The sequence below is a fragment of the Eurytemora carolleeae genome, unplaced genomic scaffold, assembly GCF_000591075.1.
Source record: "Eurytemora carolleeae unplaced genomic scaffold, Eaff_2.0 scaffold1629, whole genome shotgun sequence".
NCBI lineage: Eukaryota > Metazoa > Arthropoda > Copepoda > Calanoida > Temoridae > Eurytemora > Eurytemora carolleeae.
Genome location: NW_019397536.1, coordinates 52,685 through 77,439, shown reverse-complemented (window position 1 = coordinate 77,439; position 24,755 = coordinate 52,685). Strand labels below are relative to the sequence as shown.

At 33.8% G+C, this 24,755-nt stretch overlaps 4 protein-coding genes across 4 annotated transcripts in view; all 4 read left to right on the top strand.

Moving 5' to 3' along the window:
• LOC111714789 (hydroxyacylglutathione hydrolase, mitochondrial) overlaps positions 1–5,954 on the top strand; it is an 8,406-nt gene extending 2,452 nt beyond the window's left edge. The window contains exons 6-11 of the mRNA XM_023489993.1: positions 225–312; positions 2,264–2,320; positions 2,761–2,864; positions 4,127–4,309; positions 4,849–4,888; positions 5,383–5,954. Of these exons, the coding sequence (XP_023345761.1) occupies positions 225–312; positions 2,264–2,320; positions 2,761–2,864; positions 4,127–4,309; positions 4,849–4,888; positions 5,383–5,444 (534 nt within the window). The 3' untranslated portion in view covers positions 5,445–5,954. The remainder of the gene's footprint in view (positions 1–224; positions 313–2,263; positions 2,321–2,760; positions 2,865–4,126; positions 4,310–4,848; positions 4,889–5,382) is intronic.
• A 2,613-nt stretch (positions 5,955–8,567) lies between these two features.
• LOC111714790 (inter-alpha-trypsin inhibitor heavy chain H3) lies at positions 8,568–11,262 on the top strand. The gene is made up of 2 exons (XM_023489994.1): positions 8,568–10,988; positions 11,109–11,262. The coding sequence occupies exon 1, from the start codon at positions 8,609–8,611 to the stop codon at positions 10,958–10,960; it is 2,352 nt and encodes a 783-aa protein (XP_023345762.1). The 5' UTR covers positions 8,568–8,608; the 3' UTR covers positions 10,961–10,988; positions 11,109–11,262.
• A 5,443-nt stretch (positions 11,263–16,705) lies between these two features.
• Positions 16,706–17,915, top strand: LOC111714791 (NADP-dependent alcohol dehydrogenase C 1). The gene has a single exon (XM_023489995.1). It carries the CDS (start codon positions 16,751–16,753, stop codon positions 17,825–17,827), a length of 1,077 nt encoding a protein of 358 aa, XP_023345763.1. The 5' UTR covers positions 16,706–16,750; the 3' UTR covers positions 17,828–17,915.
• Positions 17,916–18,091: 176 nt separating this feature from the next.
• LOC111714788 (uncharacterized) lies at positions 18,092–23,108 on the top strand. Its single transcript, XM_023489992.1, has 6 exons — positions 18,092–18,200; positions 20,030–20,074; positions 20,609–20,794; positions 21,903–21,943; positions 22,143–22,353; positions 23,024–23,108. Exons 1-6 carry the CDS (start codon positions 18,124–18,126, stop codon positions 23,106–23,108), a joined length of 645 nt encoding a protein of 214 aa, XP_023345760.1. The 5' UTR covers positions 18,092–18,123.
• Positions 23,109–24,755: the final 1,647 nt, after the last annotated feature.

The following is a 24,755-nucleotide window of genomic DNA, read 5'->3' as shown; positions in this document are numbered from 1 at the left end:
TCAATACACCCTGTCATACTTCAGGTTAGTATTCAATACACCCTGTCATACTTCAGGTCAGCATTCAATACACCCTGTCATACTTCAGGTTATTATTCAATTCACCCTGTCATACTTCAGGTTAGTATTCAATACACCCTGTCATACTTCAGGTTAGTATTCAATACACCCTGTCATACTTCAGGTTAGTATTCAATACACCCTGTCATACTTCAGGTTAGTAGTCAATACACCCTGTCATACTTCAGGTTAGTATTCAATACACCCTGTCATACTTCAGGTTAGTATTCACTACACCCTGTCATACTTCAGGTCAGTATTCAGTACACCCTGCCATATAGTTCAGGTTAGTATTCAATACACCCTGTCCATACTTCAGGTTAGTATTCAATACACCCTGTCCATACTTCAGGTTAGTATTCAATACACAGGGTGGCCAAAATGTACGGATTGTACGGATTTTTTATTTTGTAACCCTAAAATTGTACGGATTGTACGGATTTTTTTCCAAATTGTACGGATTTTACAGATTTGTATCCTGGAAATACACCTTTTTTTAAATTTTCACTCATTTCAGCAAATTTTTCTTTAAAATTTCAAAAAAAAATTCTTGTCAAATGTGAAGTTAGTTTTACTTATTTTCTGCATTCTAAATAATATTAGATTCATTAATGTTTCAATTGACAATCAAAATTCATTCATAATTTTCGAGATCCCAGAAGTGTTCATTTAAGAATATGTTCCAGAAGTGTTCATTTGAGAATGTGTTTATCTATCTGTCTATCTGTCTAGCTATCTGTCTAGCTATCTGTCTAGCTATCTGTCTCGCTATCTGTCTAGCTATCTGTCTATCTATCTGTCTATCTATCTGTCTAGCTGTATGTCTAGCTATATTTCTAGCTATATGTCTAGCTATCTGTCTGTATATCTATCTGCATGTCAGTTTATCTATCTTTTTATGTATCTGTTTAAATATCCTATCTGTCTATAGTTATCTATATGTGTATGTGTCTATCTGTTTCTCTGTCTGTTTATCTATCTATCTGTCTCTTTATCAGATCTGAGAACATCCTCTCAGGTTTCTTTCGTTTATCTGTAAATCTTCTAATTTTTAGTTTAATATTAACTTTCTTTTAATCGAGTGTGCAACCCCTCTACCACGATAATTTTAGTTATATTAGATCCTAAATCTACACTCCACTCTAACTAATTATAACTTAATCGTTTGTTTGTTAAATGGCCTAATTCACACCAATCTTAACAGTTTTAAAAATTAGAATCAACTCTATTTAGTTCTCTAGTTCTCTGGTTCTCTGGTTCTCTGGTTCTCTGGTTCTCTGGTTATCTGGTTATCTGGTTCTCTGGTTCTCTAGTTCTCTAGTTCTCTATTATCTAGTTCTCTGGTTCTCTGGTTCTCTGATTCTCTGGTTCTCTGGTTCTCTAGTTCTCAATTATCTAGTTCTCTAGTTCTCTGGTTCTCTAATGTTTTTATTTTTCTTAAATTTTAAATTTTTTCTGAAAATGTACGAATTTTCGTACGGATTTTTTCAAAAAAGTTTTGGCCACCCTGTACTGATGTTATATTGTTTAAGACATAACTGTTATTATGTTACTGATGTTATATTGTTCAGTGCATATCTGATGTTATATTGTTCAAGGGCATATTTGTTATTATGTTACTGATGTTATATTGTTCAGGGAATATCTGTTATTATGTTACTGATGTTATATTGTTCAGGGCACATTTGTTATTATATTACTGATGTTATATTGTTCAGGGCATATCTGTTATTATGTTACTGATGTTATATTGTTCAAGGATATATCTATTATTATGTTACTGATGTTATATTGTTCAAGGACATATCTGTTATTATGTTACTGATGTTATATTGTTCAGGACACATTTGTTATTATGTTACTGATGTTATATTGTTCAGGGCATATCTGTTATTATGTTACTGATGTTATATTGTTCAGGGCATATCTGTTATTATGTTACTGATGTTATATTGTTTAAGGACAAAAAGCTGTTATTATGTTACTGATGTTATATTGTTCAGGTCACATTTGTTATTATGTTACTGATGTTATATTGTTCAGGACACTTTTGTTATTATGTTACTGATGTTATATTGTTCAGGTCACATCTGTTATTATGTTATTGATATTATATTGTTCAGGGAATATCTGTTGTTATGTTATTGATATTATATTGTTGAGGGCATATCTGTTATTATGTTACTGATGTTATATTGTTCAGGTCACATCTGTTATTATGTTACTGATGAAAACCAGAAGGAGAGGATTGTGTTTACAGGTACTCCAGCCCTATAAGCTACAGAACCAGCCCTATAAACTCCAGCCTCCAGTCCTATAAACTTCAGCCTCCAGCCATATAAGCTCCAGCCTCCAGCCCTATAGACTCCAGCCTGCAGCCCTATAGACTCCAGTCTCCAGCCCTATAAACTCCAGCCTCCAGCCCTATAAACTTCAGCCTCCAGCCATATAAGCTCCAGCCTCCAGCCCTATAGACTCCAGCCTGCAGCCCTATAGACTCCAGTCTCCAGCCCTANGTAGCCTCCAGCCATATAAACTCCAGCCTCCATCCCTATAGCCTCCAGCCCTATAAACTCTAGCCTCCAGCCATATAAACTCCAGTCTCAAGCCCTTTAAACTCTAGCCTCCAGGCTTTTAAACTCTTATGATTTCCACGATTTGGTGATTGATTTTTTATTTATTTATTTATTAATAATGCAGGGGATACTCTTTTCCTTGGTGGATGCGGACGTTTCTTTGAGGGAACAGCTGAACAGATGTTTACTGCTCTTATAGAGAAGCTCAGTGCTCTTCCTGATATAACGGTAGGACAATCTGGAGAATCTGTGCCTCCCCCCCCCCTCCCTTCTTCTTTATTTAATGGTAGGACGGTCTGGGCATTTTGTGTCTCCCACTCCGCACCAGAACAGTCTGGGGCATTCGTACGTATCTCACCCCCCTCCCCTAGGGTGCCCCTGATTAAAAATTCCCAGATGTGCGACACATTTTTTAGGAAGCATTAGGATAAAACTAGCTCAAATACGAAATTTTAGTTTTTTAAATAATTTTCCTAAATGGCTCAGCCATCTTACTGTTTTTGCCGCCATTTTTGGCCTTCTTAACCTTTTTTAAGGTGGTGTATTTTTCGACCTACGCAAATCCGCTATACTCCACTTCTGACCAACGCCAAATCCGCTATACAACACATCCGACCTACAAGCACGTGGTTTTACAGCTGCTATATGGACTTGTGGCTGCAGCACCCGGCCCCCTAGCCTGTCCTAGCCGCAGCGCTTGGTCTAGAAATTGTCTTAACCTAACCTAACCTTCAAATAATACAAAAATAAACAGCTGGCGTAGGTCCGATATTGCAGTAGGTCGGAAAGTTAGTAGGTCAGAAGTTTAGTAGGGGGATGTTGCGTATAGAAGATGTAGTATTACCTTTTTTAACCATTCTCGGCTAAATAGGGTTAACTCTGCGAATTTTCGAGGGATTTAAAAAAAATGATACCATTTTGGAAATCCTTTAACTTGGTTAAAACGATATTTGACAATTTGTTTTCGATTTTTTTTGTTTTTTGATGGTCAAATATTTAGAAAAAGGTGAAAATCGCGTCTTTTTGCATCTTTTGTCAGGTCCATTTGGGAGTGGGAGTGGTTAACATAATTTTTTTTTTCACAAACTAAACACCATGCTATTTGAAAATATTTTGAGAGTTCAGAAATGGCCTAAAAAATGTTTTTTTGACAAGTTTAGACGGAAATGTGTAAGGTAATGGCCAAAAAATCCATTTAAAAAACCCGTTTCTGTTGCAATTTGCTCCTCAACTCAACTTGCTTGGCCAAATGATGCAACTTAAAAAAAATAGTTTTTCATGAAAAGCTAGTTATTGTGATTGTTTTGGTTATCTTTGTTGTTATTGTATATACCTTTTATTATAATTGTTATTGGTACTTTTTTGTTCTTGCTATAGTTATTCTATTGTTGTTGTTATTACTGTTTTTGTTTTGTTTTTTTGTTATTTTTTATTCTGATTCTTTTCTTTTTTATTATTATTATTCTTATCCTTACCGTTATACTGTTTAGAAAGTTTACTCTGGTCATGAGTATGCCCTGCAGAACCTGGCTTATGGAGAACATGTAGAACCAGAGAACCAGTATATCAAGGATAAAATACAATGGTGTAGAGCACAGAGAGAATCTGTTCCTCCCATACCTACTGTACCATCAACTATAGCAGAGGAGAAACTAATCAATCCTTTCATGAGGGTAAGCTTACACTTATATAGAGGGAGAAACTATTATGTTGGAGATCCAGCTATATGATTTATATGCCTAATCGGATTAAAACCACAACAGTTTTGCTCTCTGACAATGACAGACAATGAAGAAAGAATTGGACAATGCACGCACCACTGACCCTTCAGTAAAAGTAAATTCAACCTAAAGTCTGACTGCGTCAACCTTGTTACACCGGCTAGTCCTATTGAGTGTCTGCTTTATTTAACCAATGTCCGGGCAATACAGTACAAACTGGGACCGGACAGGTTGACCCTGCTCGGAAATTCAAATGTACTACGGCTGCCCGTGAATGGACATGTTACCTTTAAAATTAAATATTCATTGTGTTTTGGGTATCATGTTGAGTATTGCTAGCTAGCCAAGAAGAATTGTCCTGAGCAAAAGCTTAGACCTCAAGTTTGAAATAGATTTTATAGAAGTAAAATTTAATTTTATTTAAATAAATGTTTTGAATGTTTAAATTGTGTATATATTATTTTATGAATCAATTATATGTTCTGTTTTAGGTACAGAAACCTGCTGTTCAAGCTCACGCTAAATCTACAGGAAAATAGCAGCAATATTTACACTCTTCTGTTTAATTTATTTTTATTTTACTTTTCTTTCCATAATAGGTAAACGTTTCATTTTAAGGAGCTTAGTTCTTGTTCTAATCTGAAATTGAAATTTTACTTCTCTATGAGTTAATTGCTTCATTTGAAAATTGTAAACTCTTATTTCAATTTAAGCTTAGTATAGTCATTGCAAGATTGTGATGAGGGCATAGGACGGCCCTTTAAAGTCTAATGCATTGATTGATTGATTGATGTCTCCAATCTGCATCTTTCTTTTTAATAATAATGAACTAGCTGAAGTTCACAGGGAGGCAATGGAAGGTTTTTTGCTAAATTTCTTGTAGGATTTAATCTGCTTAGCGCAACATCATTCACAAACATGATTTTGAGGCTCTGATTTATAGATAATTTATTAAATATTGCTCCTGATATCTAGATGATATTGAGGTTATAAATAAACTAATAAATATTGCTCCTGATATCTAGATGATATTGAGGTTATGAGAGCACTCAGAACTGAGAAGGATAATTTTAAATCTAAAAAATGAAACAACTTGTCTCAGTAGTTATATTATAAAAGGACTGTAAGCGTAATTTCATGTGACCCTCCATGCGAAGATGGCAATACCCGATTTACAACGGTACCCTTTAAAACTTATTTATCTATGTTTCTTTGGACTGTTACTTTTCATTTGTGTCTCTGCGTAAGTGGGTTGTGCATTTCTTGCTCCTAAGAAACAATTGAGAAATTCACAGAATTAAACACTTAGAGTGAAGAAAATGACGTTATGTTCCACATTTATTATCATATTAAGGTTCCAAGGGTACCGTTGTAAATGCCATTTTTGCTTAGAAGGTCACTTGAAATTACGCCTACAGTTCCTTAAACAAATAAACATGCATGGGATTGTGATTTGAGGTTTTAATTTTGATTATTATTATATTTTATGTCTGCAATTAGATATTTATCGCGTAGATGATCCGTTTTTGGTAAAAATTCCTAAGTAACTCTTTAAATGTCAATTAAATTTGTTTATGCTGATAAAGAAAGATATTTTCATCATTTAAACTGAATAACATATATAAATTTACTTTCTTCAATAAATTAATTAAATTTTACATTTTTGGTTTTTTTAAACTTTCTTTTGGAATTCAGATTATTGTTAACACTAAAAATATCCTGGTGAATATTTAGATAAATAAAGAAGTAAATTTTATATTTTCTTTGTCTTTTTACTTGATCCCTAATTATATAATATATATATATCATATATGTGTATTGTGTATGAAATCTTCGCACAATCTGAAATGACCTTTTTCTGTTCTTTTAACTGATAAAAGGTTTAACATGATACGTCATTTTAACTTTTTTAGTTTTTATCTAAACAGGAATTACTTTACAATATTACTAGTTTGGAAACCCAGCTTTGCTTGGAATTTTCCCAATATACACACTTAATTTACACTTAATTTTGTATGTTTTTATTATATTTCTTAAATCTCACTCACTAAAAAAGTTAATCCACTCAACTGAGAATTGCTAAGTAAAGCTAAGAATATTCCCGTGGTTCGACCGAGTTTCCCAATCAAAATGTTGAAGGATTCATAAGTTTTCTCCTCGAACATCCCGACAAACATAGATTACTACATTAAAATGTGTCGATACAAAATCCAAAAATATTTCTGGAACATAGATAAAAAAAGCCTCAAACCCAAATTTTTTTGAAAAATTGATAATAATTGAAAAGAGACATAAAATCCACAAAAAAAGTTTAGTGGAAATCTGAAATCATTGCGTCTTTTCTGATTGGATGTTAATAGGGCTTTTCAACTTTTAACAGATCAGCGGGTCTTTTTTAACTTTAGAATACGCTGATGGAGGCTTTTTATATAACAAAATTCATCAAAAATGGGCGCAGTGCGTAAACAGCCGAAATTTAAATTTTTTGTCATTTCTCATTCAATCATTTATTAAACTTGTTAAATAGCAATGGATTAAACATTTTTCCATTAATTTACAAGAAAGTTCCAAAAGTATATTTATTGTCGTATTTTAATGTTTTAAACCTAAAATCCGAAGCAAATAAAAATGTCGAAAATGTTGTGCAAAAATTGCAAATCCCGGTTTGTTCACTCACCCTCAGGGGGGGGGACGAGCCCCCCCACCCCTGGGGGGTGGACTCTTTTAATTTTACATCTGCTTGCATTTCCCTTCCTCAGGCAATCTGCACATCCTACATTGCATTGCACTCACCCGAACTAAAAGATTAAGGTAATAAATAAAATATATTCTGATGCACAACAATACCCTTCAAAGCTTTGTCTGATCAAGTATTGCATTAAATATCCATGTTTCCCAGTGGCGGACATAAGGGGGGTTATTGGGGTTATTTACCCCCCCCTAGAATCCTGGAGGTAATTACCCCCCCCCTAGAATCCTGGGGGTAAATACCCCCCCCTAGAATCCTGGGGTTAAATACCCCCCCTAGAATTCTAGGGGTAATTACCCCTGAACATATTTTCAGGCCCTGAATAGCAGGGGTTACTCCATTTGCTGCCTCTACAAGTAACAGTTCCAGTTGCCTTGAACCCCTCCCCTCCAAAAAAATACATTCCCTATTGATTAGTCTGCACTTGTGTAAAGAGGACTATTTTCATGATAGTAAAAGTTTTTGCGGCATTTTGCAGATGCTTAAACTTTTAGTTCGGTTACTTCAGCAAAGTTCACTCACACACAACTCGTAATAATAAAAAATATATATATTATGAGTTAATTTCCTAAAATACGATTTTTGGTCAAAGGTACATCGGACATGCTACTCTATAAACGGAGGATCACTTGAAATTACGCATTTATTCCATTTAAGTATAATTACATCGTATAATAAAATACTTTAAAATCTTACTTTTGCCCTTAACTAAAAAAGTTTCATTAAAAAAGCTTAAATCAATACTGCCTTAAGTATAAATATATGTTTGATATCAATAATTTATAAAACAATATGTATCGATCCAATGAAAATATAGTGTGTACATGAGCGAATAGTTTACATAGTTAGAAAGGTATCAATATTTTTTCAAAAAAGGGGTTTTTAAGGGGGGAAGCACAATGTTTCCACGGGGGGGGGACACAACAAAATGTGCCCCCCCCTTGGCAAATGCTCTCGTACGCCCCTGCTTACCCTGTAGATAAATTCTATTTGCCAGGTAGTATTTAAAGTATATAAATGCCTGCCTTCATTTTGGAAATACCGGAAATAAGAGGATTTGATGAAAAATATAATCTGAATAAATAGTGTAAAAAATATATATTTAACGGTTTGAGTGGAATAGTAAAACTAAGTGTACTTATATGGGCATTAAGAGTTTTCGTTCATTTTCTCCTTATAGACGCAACATATAGACAAAATATTAGTGGCAATCGAATTCGATTTATTTTCGCTAACGCTCAACTGTCTAATTCTTATAGCAATGCACAAATAACATAATACGCACTTTCTAACGTTGATAGGATACAAATAAGAAAATTAATTTCTGATGTCAGTGGGAAGTTTGAATAGGATTTCTGAATATACCAAACATGTAAATACCCTAAGAACAAGTTTATGCTTAATGTTAGAAATCCCTGCTTTAACATATGTGCGTGCAGTAATAAACATAAGGAATCTGGTGAGAACAAATCAGTTTAAGAAAATCCTAGATCAAATCAGACATGATAGTTTTCTTCCTCCTTTCATTATGTTTCCCCTATTCTACATCTAGATCGTTCTATGTCCAAGCACCGCCTCATACAGTGATCAAAAGACAGGCACTAGGCCCAGGAAATAATGTTCAAATAACAAAAATTGATATTTTGTCTGAGATCCAATACCGGTATTCTAGAACCACTATAGAGGCATATTTCAAGAACTATGGACAGGATGCAAATATAGCAGAGTTTAACACAATTTTACCTGACACAGCCTTTATTAGCAACTTCAGTTTGACCATACAGGATATAGAATATGTTGCCGAGGTAATGCCTAAAGAAGAAGCCAAGAAGACTTTTAACCAGCAAGTAAAATCGGGCAGAGGAGCCGGGCTAGTTGAACAGGACTTCAGAGACAAAAATGTTTTTGTTATATCGGCAAATGTTGAAGCCAATGGTAAAGTCCTGTTTCGTCTGACATATGATGAGTTACTGGAACGGCGGCAAGGGTTTTATGAGCAAGTGATCAATCTTAAGCCTGGTCAGATTGTGGATGATTTTAATATAGTTGTTTACATCAATGAATCACTGCCCATCAAATCACTGTCTGTCCCTGAAGTTAGATCAAACGCAATTGAACCAGCTAATAACGCCTTGGCCAAGATTACCAAAGATATTGATGGCGATTCTTCAATCGCAATAATTGAAATCAACTTAAGCAAAACTGAGCAAGCAGTGTTGGGAGAAAATGGTATCGGAAAAGACATTATTATTAAATATGATGTTGAGAGGAAGCATAACAATGAAGTTCAAGTTATTGATGGACATTTTGTGCATTTCTTTGCACCAGAAAATCTGAAGGTACTACCTAAGCATGTTGTCTTTGTGCTTGATGTGAGTGGATCAATGGAAGGGGAAAAAATGAAACAGCTCAAAGATGCAATGTTCACAATCTTAGATGAAATGAGCGAAGAAGATTCCTTTGAGATTATTACCTTTAGCACAACAGTTGCCCATTGGAATTCAGCAGAAAACTTTAGATTTGGAGTTATTCATGCTTCTGGTGAAAATAAATTGAAAGCCATTAATCATATTCTACAGCTGACAGCTTCAGGGGGAACTAATATTGATGGGGCTTTGGAAAAAGCATTAGAGCTTTCTAAATCCCTTAAGGAAATCAAAACTTTAGGGTCAGAGGTGCAAACAATGATACTTTTTCTGACAGATGGGCAACCAACGGTAGGACGAGCTGATCATCAAGAAATTAAAGAGCATATCCGAACCCTTAATCTAGAAAGTGGGATTCCCATTTTCACTCTAGCCTTTGGATCCGATGCAGACTTTAATCTGATGATTAGTATTGCAGAAGACTCAGGTTCCAGAGCTAAACAAATTTATGAAGGCTCAGATGCTGCACTTCAGCTGGAAGGTTTTTATAAAGAGATTGCTAGTCCACTTCTTTCAGATCTAGAGTTTGAATATGTTGGAGCTGCTGTGGATGAGGACACTTTGACTGATACCCATCTGAAGACATTCTTCAAGGGATCTGAGTATATTGTAGCTGGCAAGATTATTCCAAATGAGGGTAACTTCACCATAAGCATTAATTGTATTGGTCAAGACAGTGTCAACGAAGTACTTACTGTGCCTTCAACACCTACTGTTAGATCAGAAGCACAACATTTCTTACAGAAGCTTTATGCATTTCTTACAATCAAGCAGCTGCTTTTGAAAGAGGATGGCAAGACTAAAGCTTTACAGATGTCAATAGAGAACAATTTTGTTACTAAATTAACATCTCTGATAGTAGAAAAGGGAAACAACAACAAAGAAGAAGCCTTTATTCTAGATAAAAGACCTAAGATTAGAAACTACAGCAGTGGAATGACAACTCAAAGTAGGTCAGGAGTTTCCTGGAGAAAGCAACCTCAGTTTTTTGGAGGTCCAACAAAGGGAGGATGGTCTCATCACTCATCAGGTTACTATAAAGCTTCTGCTTTTGGAGTACCCCGTAGTGGAGGTTCCTCTTCTGGAGTACTCCGCATGGGAGGTAGTCAATATCAAGATTATGATTACTATGGTGGTAGAAACACTCCTTTACCAACAACAACATGTTTTGGGAAACTAACACTTTACTCCAAGACATATCGAAGAGGAGAATCACATGAAATTACAGATTCATCTGATAACCTAAACTCCTTCACCAACAAAGCTGTATCTGCCCTGGTTGATGGTAATTGTTGCTGGAGGGTTTATGCAAACATTAATCTGACTGGAGCCTCTCTACTACTCAGCCCTGGGCAGGATTATAATAGTGTCACCAGTCTTCATGCTCTCTTCAGGAATATCGAATCTGTTCAGAGAGTTATCTGTTGACTGTACAATTCACTGTAGCTGTTTGGAGGTTGGTTTAGTATACTTAGAATGAATCGGAATGTACACTGTACAGTGCCACTGTTTGGAGGTTGGTTTAGTTTACTTAGAATGAATCGGAATGTACACTGTACAGTGCCACTGTTTGGAGGTTGGTTTAGTATACTTAGAATGAATCGGAATGTACACTGTACAGTGCCACTGTTTGTGATTCTTTTTTATACATGAATATTACCATTTGCAGATTGAATTAAAAATAAATATGATGAAACTGTTTTTGTTGTTAAATAAAAAGTATATGCCTGCTTTTTTACTTTAAAAATATAACTTGTGCTTAATTTAAGTAGCGGATTGTAAGGAATCATTTCGAGAAGGAATTTTAATCTTAAATTTTAGATTATTTTAAAGAATCTTGAAGAAGATCCGATAAAAAGTCTATTTTTGGAGTAAATTTAGTTACCCATTTAGATGAATAAATGAATTACAAATTTAACATTTTTAAAGGTCTAAACTAAGCTAGCTTGTTTTTAAGGAACTAAAGAAACTATCTAAACTTATTCTTGATAAAATTGAGGAAATAGTTAGAAATAAAAACTTTTCAAGATAAAAAAACGAGAATATTTTTCTAAGTTTTTCTCGGCAAAGTTGAAATCACTTTAAGCATTTGTGTAGAAACTAATTTACCATCTTTACAGGGGGTTTCACAAAACACTGTTTACAGGGTGTCCTAATAAACATGTTAAATTGATAATTTTCAATATCTTTATATCTTCAAAATTGACCGAGATTTTTAACTTTTTAAAAGTTTTGTTATTATTCAATGAATTGGAATATGAACAAATATCTTAATATCTCGGTCAATTTTAAGTTAAAAATGAAAGAGGACACTTTGGAAATCCCACGACTAGAAGTTATAAATGTTGTTTTAACTGGGATCCAAAAACATGCCAATTCTAGAGTAGAGAAGAAGCCGTCACTATTTCCCAAGTTTATTGGGACACCCAGTGTAATACAGTGATAACCAGAGAACTCTGGAATAGGAAGATGACTTTTAGAATCAAGTAATAACGTTAAAAAGTCCAATGAGAATTAAACATAGCAATTGTACAGCGTAAACAGACCCATTTCACTAAATAAGTGATTTTATAATTGTCTAGTTAAACTATTTGCTTTGTAACAACATCAAATACGCTTAAATATTGCTATAAAGTCGTCTTCCTATTCCGATGTTTTCTGGTTATCACTATATTTCACGTCCATTAACTGCCTTGGACATGCAGGGTTACTCATAAAGGATGAGACTTCAGAGACAACGAAATTTTCTCAATCTTTTTTTTGGCAATGTACTTTTTAAAATAAAACTATCAATTATATTATTTAAAACTGTGTGCTAGGCAGAAAACAAAATGTTGCATGTCTTCAAATAGTTTTTAGAGTTTCAGGTCGTCATTACAGTCTAATCCTTTGTTGGTAACCCTGTACTCCATGTCATAAACAATTCAATATAATCACTGTTTGAAAAGTCGTCTTTATTTGTCATTTTTTACAAGACACCCTGTATATATATATATACTAAACATAAAGTTCCGGAAGTCTGCTTAAATTTAGAAAGTTCAAATCATGCTAAGTGTTTACAAACTTTTTCACGCTGATTACAGGTCATTTTGCAAACATTTTCACGCAGATTAAAGTTCATTTTGCAAACATTTAAAACTCGTTTTTAATAAGAATGTGGCAAGCAAAATGCTTCTTTAGAATTAGAGTAAATAATTAATTTTATCAATGAAAATAACAAAAATTGTATTTGTTTAAACTATGAATATGATAATAATTTGATTATTTTTCATGAACAAAATAAGGATTTTTACTAAAACTACATCACATCCTTCTTTTCGAATTCATGCACGGGCACCACATTGACCTTGCACAATAATTCCAATTTTTCGTGATCATTAGCATTGCCCAATGTCGTGCAAAAACTATGACCTTTATTTATGCGCAAAATTATGAAAAAATCATGACTTAAATTCTATGTTAATGTGTAATTTCGTGCAAAATTTTTTTTTCTCGAATGAATGTGCAATTTTGTGCAAAACTGGTTTCGAATTGATACGAAATCGATGCAAAATTTCGTGCAAGAAAAGTCATTTAGTGTAAAAAAACGAAACTGTTGCAAAAGAGAATCTATTGTTTCGTGTAAACCCTAGTTCCAATATGAACATGAAACAGTGTCCACTTGTAACTTTATAAAATGTATATTTAAACTAAATTAATTTGCTTTATAACAATATCAAAGAAGCGTAAGATTGCTTAAATGTCGTCTTCCTATTTCAACCTTTTATGGGGCCCCTCTAGGTAGGGTTTCTCTAGCTGTTTTTCTAATAAATATGAAAATATGAAAATAAGAAATTGTCAATAATCACTATCACACAATAAAACATATGCTTGTAACTTTGAAACTAAAACTAAACTAAAAACTAAACTAAAAAACTAGCCTTTGAGAAAATTTTCATTAGTTAAATTTGTCATGATAACTTTGTTTGCATAAAAAGCTAAAATGGTGCCACTGGAGTCTTCCTATCCATCTATAGATATGTATTGTATACATTTCTCTTGTTTGATACCTTCAGCTGGACCAGATTGTCTTAAATTTGTACGCAAGGAACCCTAAGTGATTAATTGATTCATTTCCTTAAATTGTTTCTCGAAATAGGTCGAAATATCGAAATAGGTCGAAATAGCGAAATAGGTGGAAATAGCAGGAAACAACGAAGTACGCAAAAACAACGATTTTCTTTCGAGTTTGTGCGAAATTACTTTAGCGCACCAATGCGAAAATATTTTACTCAAAATGTAAGAAAATCTTTGCGCAATTATTACACGATTTTCGTACAAAAAATTTCGATTAAAAACCCTTAATTTTAAATTAAACTTGAATCCAACAGTTGACGTCTCCTTTTCCACAGTTTCATGGGCACTAATGTACGCAGTACTGTACTGTACGTACTACAGTACGGTCTACTGTACGCAGTGAGAACCAGAAAATTCTGGAACATGAAGACGACTTTTACACCCAAGTCATCTTTAAATAGTTTTATAAAGATTGTGTAGTATAAACAGACCCATTTTAATTGGTAAATGATTTAATAAACTAAAAAAACTATTTCTAGTATTTTACTTCAGTATTGTTTTAATGTCGTCTTCCTATTTGACAGTTTCTGGTTCTCACTGTATATATTGATGTCAAAAATCTCCCAGTTTTATTCTGTTGGTGACATTACCCCCAATTTAATGTAAATATATCTCGCCCACAATTTAAGTCTGCAGACATGTATATATAAAAAGCTCTGAACCGTGAAAACGATTCACAAATCTGGCATTGATGATACTTCTCCATGTCATTCCAGGTACTCCCCCCACCACCGCAAAAAATGTGTATTATTGCAGTGTTGAATAAACCTAATTTTCCCTTTTAAATTCACAGAGTTGAGTTGAGTTCACAGAATACACTCGAGTTGAGTTGAGTTTACAGAATTTCATTTTCAAAAGTTTCTTTTACTATCTCTAGAATAAATGCTAACAACACTAACAGTTAAACCGAACATAAAATAAAATGTAGATTTTTTGCAAGCGTGTTTTTTCTGCTTTAGTTTTGTTTGAAGGCTGGATAATGTAGTATAAGCAAGGTAATTGGACTTTATGTGAACCTGATAAGTATAATCTTATTTTTATGCCTAATATCCAAGAAGCCAAATGTTTTGAATTTACAGTACAAAGATTTGCCTGAGTTGCCTCCCCTAGAAGCTTTGAAGGGGGGGGGGGGCAAATAACAAATTTTGCGTTTCGTGCATATTTGGCCCCCCTAGATTTATATCTAATAACGCCCCTTAACTACCCGACATTTTTTCAAGTGTCATTTAAAAAAGAAGAGCATTTTAACTTTTATGTGAAGCATTCCTTGTCTTTCTTTCTATACATTAATAATTTCTCATTTTGGGTTCTCTAAAAAAGTGAATTGAGGAGTTTAGCAGCAGAGACAGAGAAGTAATTTACAGAATTCAACACTTTTAAAGATGGCTAAAAGTAAGACGAATTTTTAAGAATTAATTGCAGAGCATGGCTGAGAATATAAAGATAGTTTTTCGTTTAATTTCTTGATTCTTCGCTTTAAAAAATAAACTTTTGAAAAAAATACTAACGAACTGAAAGCTTTAAATTTTTAATAAAGAAATACGAAATGACGATAAGTTTGAGAAAAATTATATTATTTATAAATTTTCTGTAAGTCTATTTTATTTATTTTAAAACCTGTTTACTTCAGAACTGACCTTCTACCATCTCAAAGGTTTTATGGAATATTAAGGGTTACTTGTGGGATCCATCAATGAATTAATGCAGTTTAAAAGTACAGTGTCCTGGTTATTAGAAATAGAAAACGTTTTTTATCAAGATCTGTGAGTAATCTAATATTTTTCTCCAATACTTGAATGTTTTAAATTTTTTCCAAGAATTGAAATGTTTTAAATTTTTTCATGTTACTAAACTATTGTGTTACTGGTGTGCAGGCAAATTTGTTTAAAGAAACTGTAGTTATAATTTCAAGTGATACTCCATTTTTAAACTGTTTTTACAAAGAAACCAAAATTGTAAATAGTCAATTTTAAGCTATAAAAACTAGGAAATGTCATTCATCTTTGGTCAGACATAGATTCAAAGGTTAGCAATGTAAATCAGACATTTCCACTCTATAAACGGCCATTAGAAATTATGTTTAAGTGGTAGGGAAGGCTTTAGGTATTTGTGAATGATATTGCATTTATTCCCTAAACTCTAATAGAAGTGTTTACACATCTCAACCAAGGAACATGCAAGAAAAAAATTTCTATAAATTTTTTTTATATAATTGGATAGATATTAACTTTTATAAATTATCAAACTTTCCTTTTTAAAAATCTATCTAGAAAGTTTTGTCTGAAGGTCATGGGAGGGGAGGAAGGACAGACACAACAATTTCTCGTCCGAGCCACATTCTCCTCATTTTCTCGTCCGAACCACATTCTCCTAATTTTCTCGTACGACCCACCTGAAAATCCTCGCCCTTTGGTATTCTGTGTTTAGAATTTTCTCTTTCTTTAAAAATCTGGGCAAGTTAGGGCATAAAATATGGATAGGCTAAAATATTACAATGATTAAATTATGTTGGAATCTTAAATGCCATGAGAATGATGTCAAACATTATTTAGGTAAAACTTAAATCACTCGCCTCCGTAAAGGCTAACCTTCACGAATAAAATAAATATCAAAATATTTGGCATACACCTATGTCGATCATTCTCCCCCATAGGACCGACCGGAAAAATTCTTTGGTTTTCACTGTAGTTAACAGAAAAGATTAAAGTTCTATAAACTCGGAATTACTTGCGGCATCCTACACTAGGAATATCTGAAAATGTGCTTTAAAAAGGTGAACATTTTCAAGGACATTGAACTCGAAAACTTAATTCAATTGAAACTATTTTTTTAAATTTGAAAAAATTCAATATTACATTTATGCCCTAATGTGGCCGGATTCTTAAAGAAATAGTTTCATCTTGAAGGATTATGGAAGGAAGAGGATTTCGAGGTGGCTCGGACGAGAAAATGTGGTTCGGACTAAAAATTGCTGTGGTTGACCTTCCTCCCCTCGTCATGGTGTACGTTCTGTTTGCACTGAATGAATTTGTATAAATGCAATGTAACCCACACTTCTTATCATTGTGTAGAGGACTGCCCAGGAAACAACATCTTGAAAAAATGACGGATCTGTATGATACAGTGGCCTGGGGAAAGTCTTCCAAGGACTCCAAGTTCAGTCAGCTAAAGATTCAAAGAAATCTTCCAGGAGCTGATGATGTGACATTCGATCTGAAGTATTGTGGCATCTGTCACACAGATGTGCATATTGCGAATAACGACTGGGGAACTACAACCTTCCCTGTAGTCCCTGGACATGAGCTGGCTGGGGTGGTTTCTGCGATTGGAACAAATGTGACCAAGTTCAAGGTGGGCGATCAGGTTGGGGTCGGTTGCATCGTTGACAGCTGTTTGAAGTGTAGAAACTGTAATGATGGGGTTGAGCATATATGTTCAGGAAAAATGACCATGACTTATGATTCAAAAATTTCCCACGGACACATCAAGACCAACTCAGGAATCACCTATGGAGGGTTTAGCACATCACAGACAGTAAATGAGCGCTTTCTGATCAAGATACCAGCAGAGTATCCTCTAGAATCTGCGGGTCCTCTTTTCTGCTCTGCAATAACCATGTACTCTCCTCTATGCCACTGGAAGGCGGCTTCAGGAGGGTTGAATGTTGGAGTCATAGGGATTGGCGGTCTTGGACAAATGGGCATAATGCTGGCAAAGGCTATGGGAAATAAGGTAACGGCTATCTCAACCAGCCCTGCCAAGCAGCAGGATGCTATGGAGATTGGAGCAGATAACTTTATTGTTTCCACCGATGAAGCCAGCATGCTTTCGGGAGCTGATACATTAGACTTGATTCTTAACACAGTGTCTGCTAACCACCAGATTGAACACTACCTTCCTCTGCTGAGAAGAGACGGCTCTATTGTCCAGTTGGGACTTGTTGGTAAAAAGCATGAAATTGCACAGATTCCATTGATGCGAAAGAGAATTCAGATTTCAGGATCAATGATTGGTGGCATCCCGGAAACACAAGATTGCATGGACTTCTGTGCCAAGCACAAGATCTTCTCCAAGATAAAGCTTGTGAAAGCATCTGAGCTTGATCATGTGTTTTCTATCCTTGAACAGAAGAACGATCAGGTTGTCAGATATGTTCTTGATATTGAAGCAAGCAAATAAATTTATAATTATGTGATAAATATTTAAATTTAAACATTCTGTTTGTTTAAGCATATCACAAATAAAATGATAAAGAAAGTTAAAGGTGTTTACTTGTTGCCTAAAACGAGGGGGTAGAAAGAGATAAGAATTCTTGAAAATTAAATATATGTTGTTTTTAGTATTCAATCAAATGCATGTAGTTTATACTGAAGTTAAAAATATTTCAATGGACACATAAGTTTGACATAATTGATAATGTGTTTTACTGACTAAACAAAATATCCAGATCTGTATTTTTAGCATGAAGACATAAAATGTTGGGACTCATATTTTTCAATTTCCTCGCTTTCTCTGATTCAATCCCTCAATCTGGTTACTATAGGGATGATAGGTATAGTATCTTTAATAATAAAAAGGTGTTCTTAAAGGAACTGTTATTAAGGGAACTGTTCTTAAAGGGACTGTTCTTAAAGGAACTGTTCTTAAAGGGACTGTTCTTAAAGGGACTGTTCTTAAAGGGACTGTTCTTAATGGGACTGTTTTTAAAGAGACTGTTCTTTAAGGGACTTTTCTTAAAGGGACTGTTCTTAATGGGACTGTTCTTAAAGGGACTGTTCTTAAAGGGACTGTTCTTAAAGGAACTGTTCATAAAGGAACTGTTCTTAAAGGGACTGTTCTTAAAGGGATTGTTCTTAAAGGGACTGTTCTTAAAGGGACTGTTCTTAAAGGAACTGTTCTTGAAGGAACTGTTCTTAAAGGTACTGTTCTTAAAGGGACTGTTCTTAAAGGAACTGTTCTGAAAGGGGACTGTTCTTAAAGGGACTGTTCTTAAAGGAACTGTTCTTAAAGGGACTGTTATTAAAGGGCCTGTTCCTAAAAGGACTGTTCTTAAAGGGACTGTTCTTAAAGGGACTGCTCTTAAAGGGACTGTTCTTAAAGGAACTGTTCTTAAAGGGACTGTTCTTAAAGGACTGTTCTTAAAGGAACTGTTCTTAAAGGGACTGTTATTAAAGGGCCTGTTCCTAAAAGGACTGTTCTTAAAGGGACTGTTCTTAAAGGGACTGTTATTAAAGGGCCTGTCCCTAAAAGGACTCTTCTTAAAGGGACTGTTCTTAAAGGAACTGTTCTTAAAGGGACTGTTCTTAAAGGGACTATTCTTAAAGGGACTGTTCTTAAAGGAACTGTTCTTAAAGGGACTGTTATTAAAGGGACTGTTCTTAAAGAGACTGTTATTAAAGGGACTGTTCTTAAAGGGACTGTTCTTAAAGGGACTGTTCTTAAAGGGACTGTTCTTAAAGGGACTATTCTTAAAGGGACTGTTCTTAAAACTGTTCTTAAAGGGACTGTTATTAAATAGACTGTTCTTAAAGAGACTGTTATTAAAGGGACTGTTCTTAAAGGGACTGTTCTTAAAGGGACTGTTCTTAAAGAGACCCTCCATCCAAGTAAAGATGTTAATGCCGGATTATAATGGCAACCTTGTCACCTTTGTCTGTTCAAAAATGTGGAAGATTATTATCGTTTTTCCAGGTTTAAAGTTTTTAATTCGGGAAAATCTCATTTGTTTTCCTGCAGAAGAAATGTGCAAGTCACTTTTATAAAGAAACTGCACAATTGAAAATAATTAGTTTTTAAAATGATAAACATTAAAATCTAATCCATACTTGAACTTAATCAGTCACAGATTTAAAGGTACCATTGTGAATCAGGCATTGCCATCTTTGCATGGGAGGTGATTTTAAATTACGCTTACAGTTCCTTTTAGTCGAAGTATCAAAATGATAGATGATTTGTAAAAATGCTTATCACATTCTTGATTCATGCAATTCTTTTGCCATAGATTCATGCAAAAAAAATTGAGATCCTATAATTTCTCCAGTTCTCACACTAATCTAAAGCAAGAAGTAAATAAACACTTCAAAATTTATCAAGCAAACTTTATGATAAGGGACAAATATTAAAACAAAAAATGTTTCTTTGAAAGGTGAGAATTTATTTTAGAATTTTTATACCGTGGTTGGCGTTATATCAATGCAATGAACACGACTACACAGACTGTTCATACACTCTACCTGGATTGGCTGAAATATCCCTGAATACAGATAAAATATTGCATATTATAGGTGTTAATCGATCTCTGTAACTCCCTAATCTCTGGCAATGAAGAATAATCAATACAATATATATACGACGATGACAATAGTAAAATATATTTTTTAGGTACAACGATGGAGGATATCGTCGACCATACTATCCAAATTACAGGAAACAACTTTTTAATATCCCCCATTCGTCTCTAGAATTTAAAATGAAGATCAAAGGTATTGTCGTAAGTAAAGAAAAAGGTGCAAAAATTCACTGTAAAAACTAAATGTTGTATAAACATCTGACGAGAGTATTGATTTTTTTGCGTCTTTAAAAACGACGATTGGTACGATAATAATTGGTGATCAATTTAATTAAACAAAATTTACATAAATATTAAAAAAAGCATTACATAACTTATTTTAATTTATTTTTAAATGTCAAGTTTTCAACTGGACTTTAATGGGTATGTGGAAAATGTGAACAACACTGGGGAAACCTTCGTAATTGGGTTTTTAATAAATTTAATAAAAGTATTAAATTTAAAGGTACTGTACATGTGATTTTACACGATGCGATCAATGAATATAGAATACAGTTTCATTTCTAGGAAATAAAACAAAGATAAGGCAAAAAAATCCGCCAAGAATTCATCAGAAATCCGAGAAAATTGAATAAATTTAAAATGGATTTCAATAAAATGGTTGTAAATAGACCCTATGGACGCGAGAATGATGGCTATAATCGACCTTATGATGGCAATAATCGACCTGATGATGGCTATAACCGGCCAAATGGCTACCGACCAACCAACTATGATGGCTATGGACGGGAAGATGGATATTCTAAGGAGGGGGCATACAGAACTTTCGGGATCAGGGTCGATTCAATACCATACAGGGATTACACAAATATTATGAAAAATGGTTTTAAAAATACGATTATATCTTGAGTAAGAATTTGAGAGAGAGAGATCAAGATAAATAGGAAAAGGAATCTCTGATTGTTTAATCCCTATATCTTGCAACCCATTGTTTTAGACCTCAGAATTCAAACCAATAATTTAAGTTTGAACTGTCAAAGGTTAATGTTTATGGGTTGCAAATATACAGAGATTAGAAAATTTGAGTTTGTGGCAAGAACTCAAATCCTTTGCATAAAATATGAATTGCTTCTCCTGACTTGGATAGTTTGTTCCAATTATTACTTTATACTTAATCTGCGTTTGTACAGTTAAACCCTAAATATTAAATACATCAAAAGACTTTATCAAATGTCGTATTCTTCACTTTCTGATAATGGAATTTAATTCATTAATTACATGGTTACATGGAGCTTTTTAAAACTGTTTCCGCATATTCATGGCTATTTATTTATTTTCGCAAATACTGAGATTTACGTAAAATACTATAAAACCCATTGAAAAATTGTCAAGACGACACTTAATAAATTCTTTCGATGTATTTAATATTTAGGGTTTAACTGTAATTAATTTAGTTTAACTGTACTTAATTGCTAGGTTTTGACAAATATATTCAAGGGGAGATGAAACCTCACATTTTTGAGATTGGCAGACATTTATTGAAAATTAAGGTTTTTACGTTAAAAACGAATGTTAAAGATGAAAAACTATAGCAAAATGTACATCCCAAAGAGATACGTCTTTTTCAAGGCATAGTCGACTTTTAGTATCTATCAGGGTACTAATGGGTTCCCTCAAAAAATTTCAGCCCATTCAGTACAGCCGTTTGGTCGGCTATAGGCAACATATATTTATGATTTTTTTTTTATTATATATAGATTAAAAACGGATGTTAAGGATAAAATAGCAAAAATGTACAGCCCAAAGAGATATCACGTCGACTTCATAACCCCTTGGCCTTTATTTTTACATTCAAACTAAGCTAAAATTACCTTTCGGTGCCCTTCACATGTATGTTCTAAAAAAGGATATATAATAGTAATAAACATTTTTATTAATAATTTATTTAATAATTATTCTGTAAAGTGGAAGCGGAAGAGAAAATTATGGATATGGAAGAGAGCAAGGTACAATTAAACATATAATTATATTTATTTTTGTTTTAATTATTTAATTATTCAAAATGAAAACATTTAGGAAATGTATGAGAATTTTAAAGATCTTAATTAAAAATAAACATTTATAATTATTTTTGAAGGAAATTGTACCTTTAACGCGCGATGATGACTTTAACGAACGAGTTAAATGAAAAAAAAATTTTTACAGCTGGAGAAAGATGTCCCTACGAAAATATTGATGCAAGAAGCAGAGTTCGCCGGGAACTCAACAGCGATCAACAAATCCATTCGATCAATTCAACGGGACAAAATCAATCAGATCAATTGATCAATGGTCCAGTTGTCCAACCGTTGAAACTATCACATATGGAGAAATTTCTTAAACGGATTGTTAAGAAAAGAGAAACAGAGTTTGTCAGGTTAAAAATTTGATTTTAAATATATGATTGATTTGATTTTGGGTTAAAGGGACTGTTAGCGCATTGACATTGACATTAATACAATGATGGCAATGCCCGATTTGCAACGATACCCTGACAAAACTTCGTCTGATCCAGTATCAAATAGATATCCATAAATTTTCCCTTTTAACTGTTAATTTTCAGATTTGCTTGGAAGGTCACTTGAAATTATGCTTAAAGTCCCTTTAATATTTAACGGTAATTGGATCAATAGAAATTTGTCTCTGCAGAACATTTGAGATTTAGGTCAAATGTATCAATATGCATATTTAAATTCATGGAAATGAATAAAATACCGAAAATGAAAATTGTTGAATGATAATTTACACCGGATACACCGTATACCGAGAATACGCAACATTCTATTTTATAAAAAGCTGTAATCAGAGGCGTAGTCAGGGGGGGGGAAGTATGGTATTGGTCTCGTCAGTTCTTGATATTGATTCTGTCATCAAGATTAAAACAAAATTTCGAGGGAGATTTGAATTGGGTCCGTCTTAGTCTAACGTTTTTTGGGCCCTTCCCCTCTATCTATTTTGTACATAACCAATATTTTTATTGGAAGTTTGTTAAAAAACCCGGCTTCCTATTCCACATTTTATTGGGTACCATGGTATTATTTTTTAAGTTTGTTGAAGGCGCGCGAAGGAACTGAAGATTCCAGCGGCTCACCGGAAACTAGACATCATTATGCCTACTATAATGATAGGTAAAACCTCAGAGACCCCTTTATTTTAGACCAGATTCAGGATACAATCCCTTTATTTTAGACCAGATATAGGATACAATCCCTTTATTTTAGACCAGATTCAGGATACAATCCCTTTATTTTAGACCAGATNTTTTGTCTAGTTTGTCGTCAGGTTTCAGATCAGAGGTTTCATGATCTTTCTCATCACTTGGTCGATTCTAGGAGTATCATTATTATCAATGTAATAATTATAATCGTGTTGTTATCATTTTATTATTATTGTTATTATTATTATTATTATTATTATTATTATTGTTATTATTACTATTATTATTATCATCATTATAATTATTATCATAATTAAATATTTAAGAGGATGCCGTGAAGCCTGTCTATGGGAAGCTGAGCTAGCATGTGATACTTCTAGAATGGATGGAGTATCTTACAGGTACAAGATTACCCACAAAGGATAAGACTGTACAGTGTACACACGACCCTAAACTAGGGGTTCCAATCGGAATTCTGTTGCGCGCAATGGTTGCTTCAGCTTGAGCCATTTCATTGCGCGCAATTGCACTAAAATTGCAAAAAAGGAAGCAATTAAATATTCGCGGAATTAATGCAGCAGATACAAGAATGAAATTAATAATATCTCTGTTGATTTTAAAATAATCGAGGCCCAAGTGTCACTTGTTTCAAATTTTAAAGTTTCTTGTGGTTAAGCTACTAATTAACAATTTAATATGATACATTTTTCATTTGTTAACATTAGATAAACATTAAAATGGAAATTTTTTTGGTTAAAATTGTAAGGTTTGTTTAATCAAAATTATATATTTTGCTACAGTGAGAACTGCAGAAAACTATGGAACAGAAAGACAACATCACACAAACAAAATTAATTAGTAACTTATTAAATCACTTATCCAGTTACATCAGTCTGCTTGAGTCTAAACTGTCGTCTTCCTATGCCATATTTCTCTCGTTATCATGCTGCAAATGAATATTATAAAACAAAATATTAAGTTTAAATTCAATTTTCTTAGCATTTGAGACTGAAATATGAGTGAAGTTCATGGTTTATTGTATGCCACTACCAAAGTTTAAATTGAATATTTTGTTGTTGAAAGGAATAGCGCAATAATTAATTGCATTTATTGCGTGCCATAAGGTTAAAATTGAATTTTATCAAAAAAAAAAACACAACGCAAGAAAGTTGGACGGAATTGCGCGCTATAGCCCGCAATTGCGCGCAATTCCGTTGGTTTCATTTGCGCGCAATTATTACGGAATTGCGCGCAATTAAATTCACTTGCGCGCAAGGGCTCGCAATTGCGCGCAAGTAAAATCCACTTGCGTTGGAAACCCTACCCTAAACTCTAAAAATATTACGATTTTTAGCTTAATTTTTGGTTTCTGCATTCAATTGAGTATTTTTATGGTTTACTAAATGATTAAGCACAGAAATAATCCGATGGGCATTTAACCCTATATGCCCTGTATTCAGAGAGAGGAATATAGCAACGGGGGCATTTAACCCTATATGCCATGTATTTAGAAGAGCAATTTAGCAAGGGGGGCATTTAACCATATATGCCCTGTACTTAGAGGGAGGAATATAGCAAGGTGGGCATTTCAGCCTTTGCCCTGTATTTTTAGAGGAGGAATA

What these genes read in the sequence shown, in the direction of transcription:
- LOC111714790 (XM_023489994.1), top strand. Translation starts at nt 8,609, where the DNA reads ATGATAGTTTTCTTCCTCCTTTCATTATGTTTCCCCTATTCTACATCT.
- LOC111714791 (XM_023489995.1), top strand. Translation starts at nt 16,751, where the DNA reads ATGACGGATCTGTATGATACAGTGGCCTGGGGAAAGTCTTCCAAGGAC.
- LOC111714788 (XM_023489992.1), top strand. Translation starts at nt 18,124, where the DNA reads ATGTTGGGACTCATATTTTTCAATTTCCTCGCTTTCTCTGATTCAATC. An exon ending in GGTTACTATAGGGATGATAG is followed by an intron (nt 18,201 to 20,029) that starts GTATAGTATCTT and finishes TATATTTTTTAG; the next exon opens with GTACAACGATGGAGGATATC. An exon ending in TGGATATGGAAGAGAGCAAG is followed by an intron (nt 21,944 to 22,142) that starts GTACAATTAAAC and finishes AAATTTTTACAG; the next exon opens with CTGGAGAAAGATGTCCCTAC.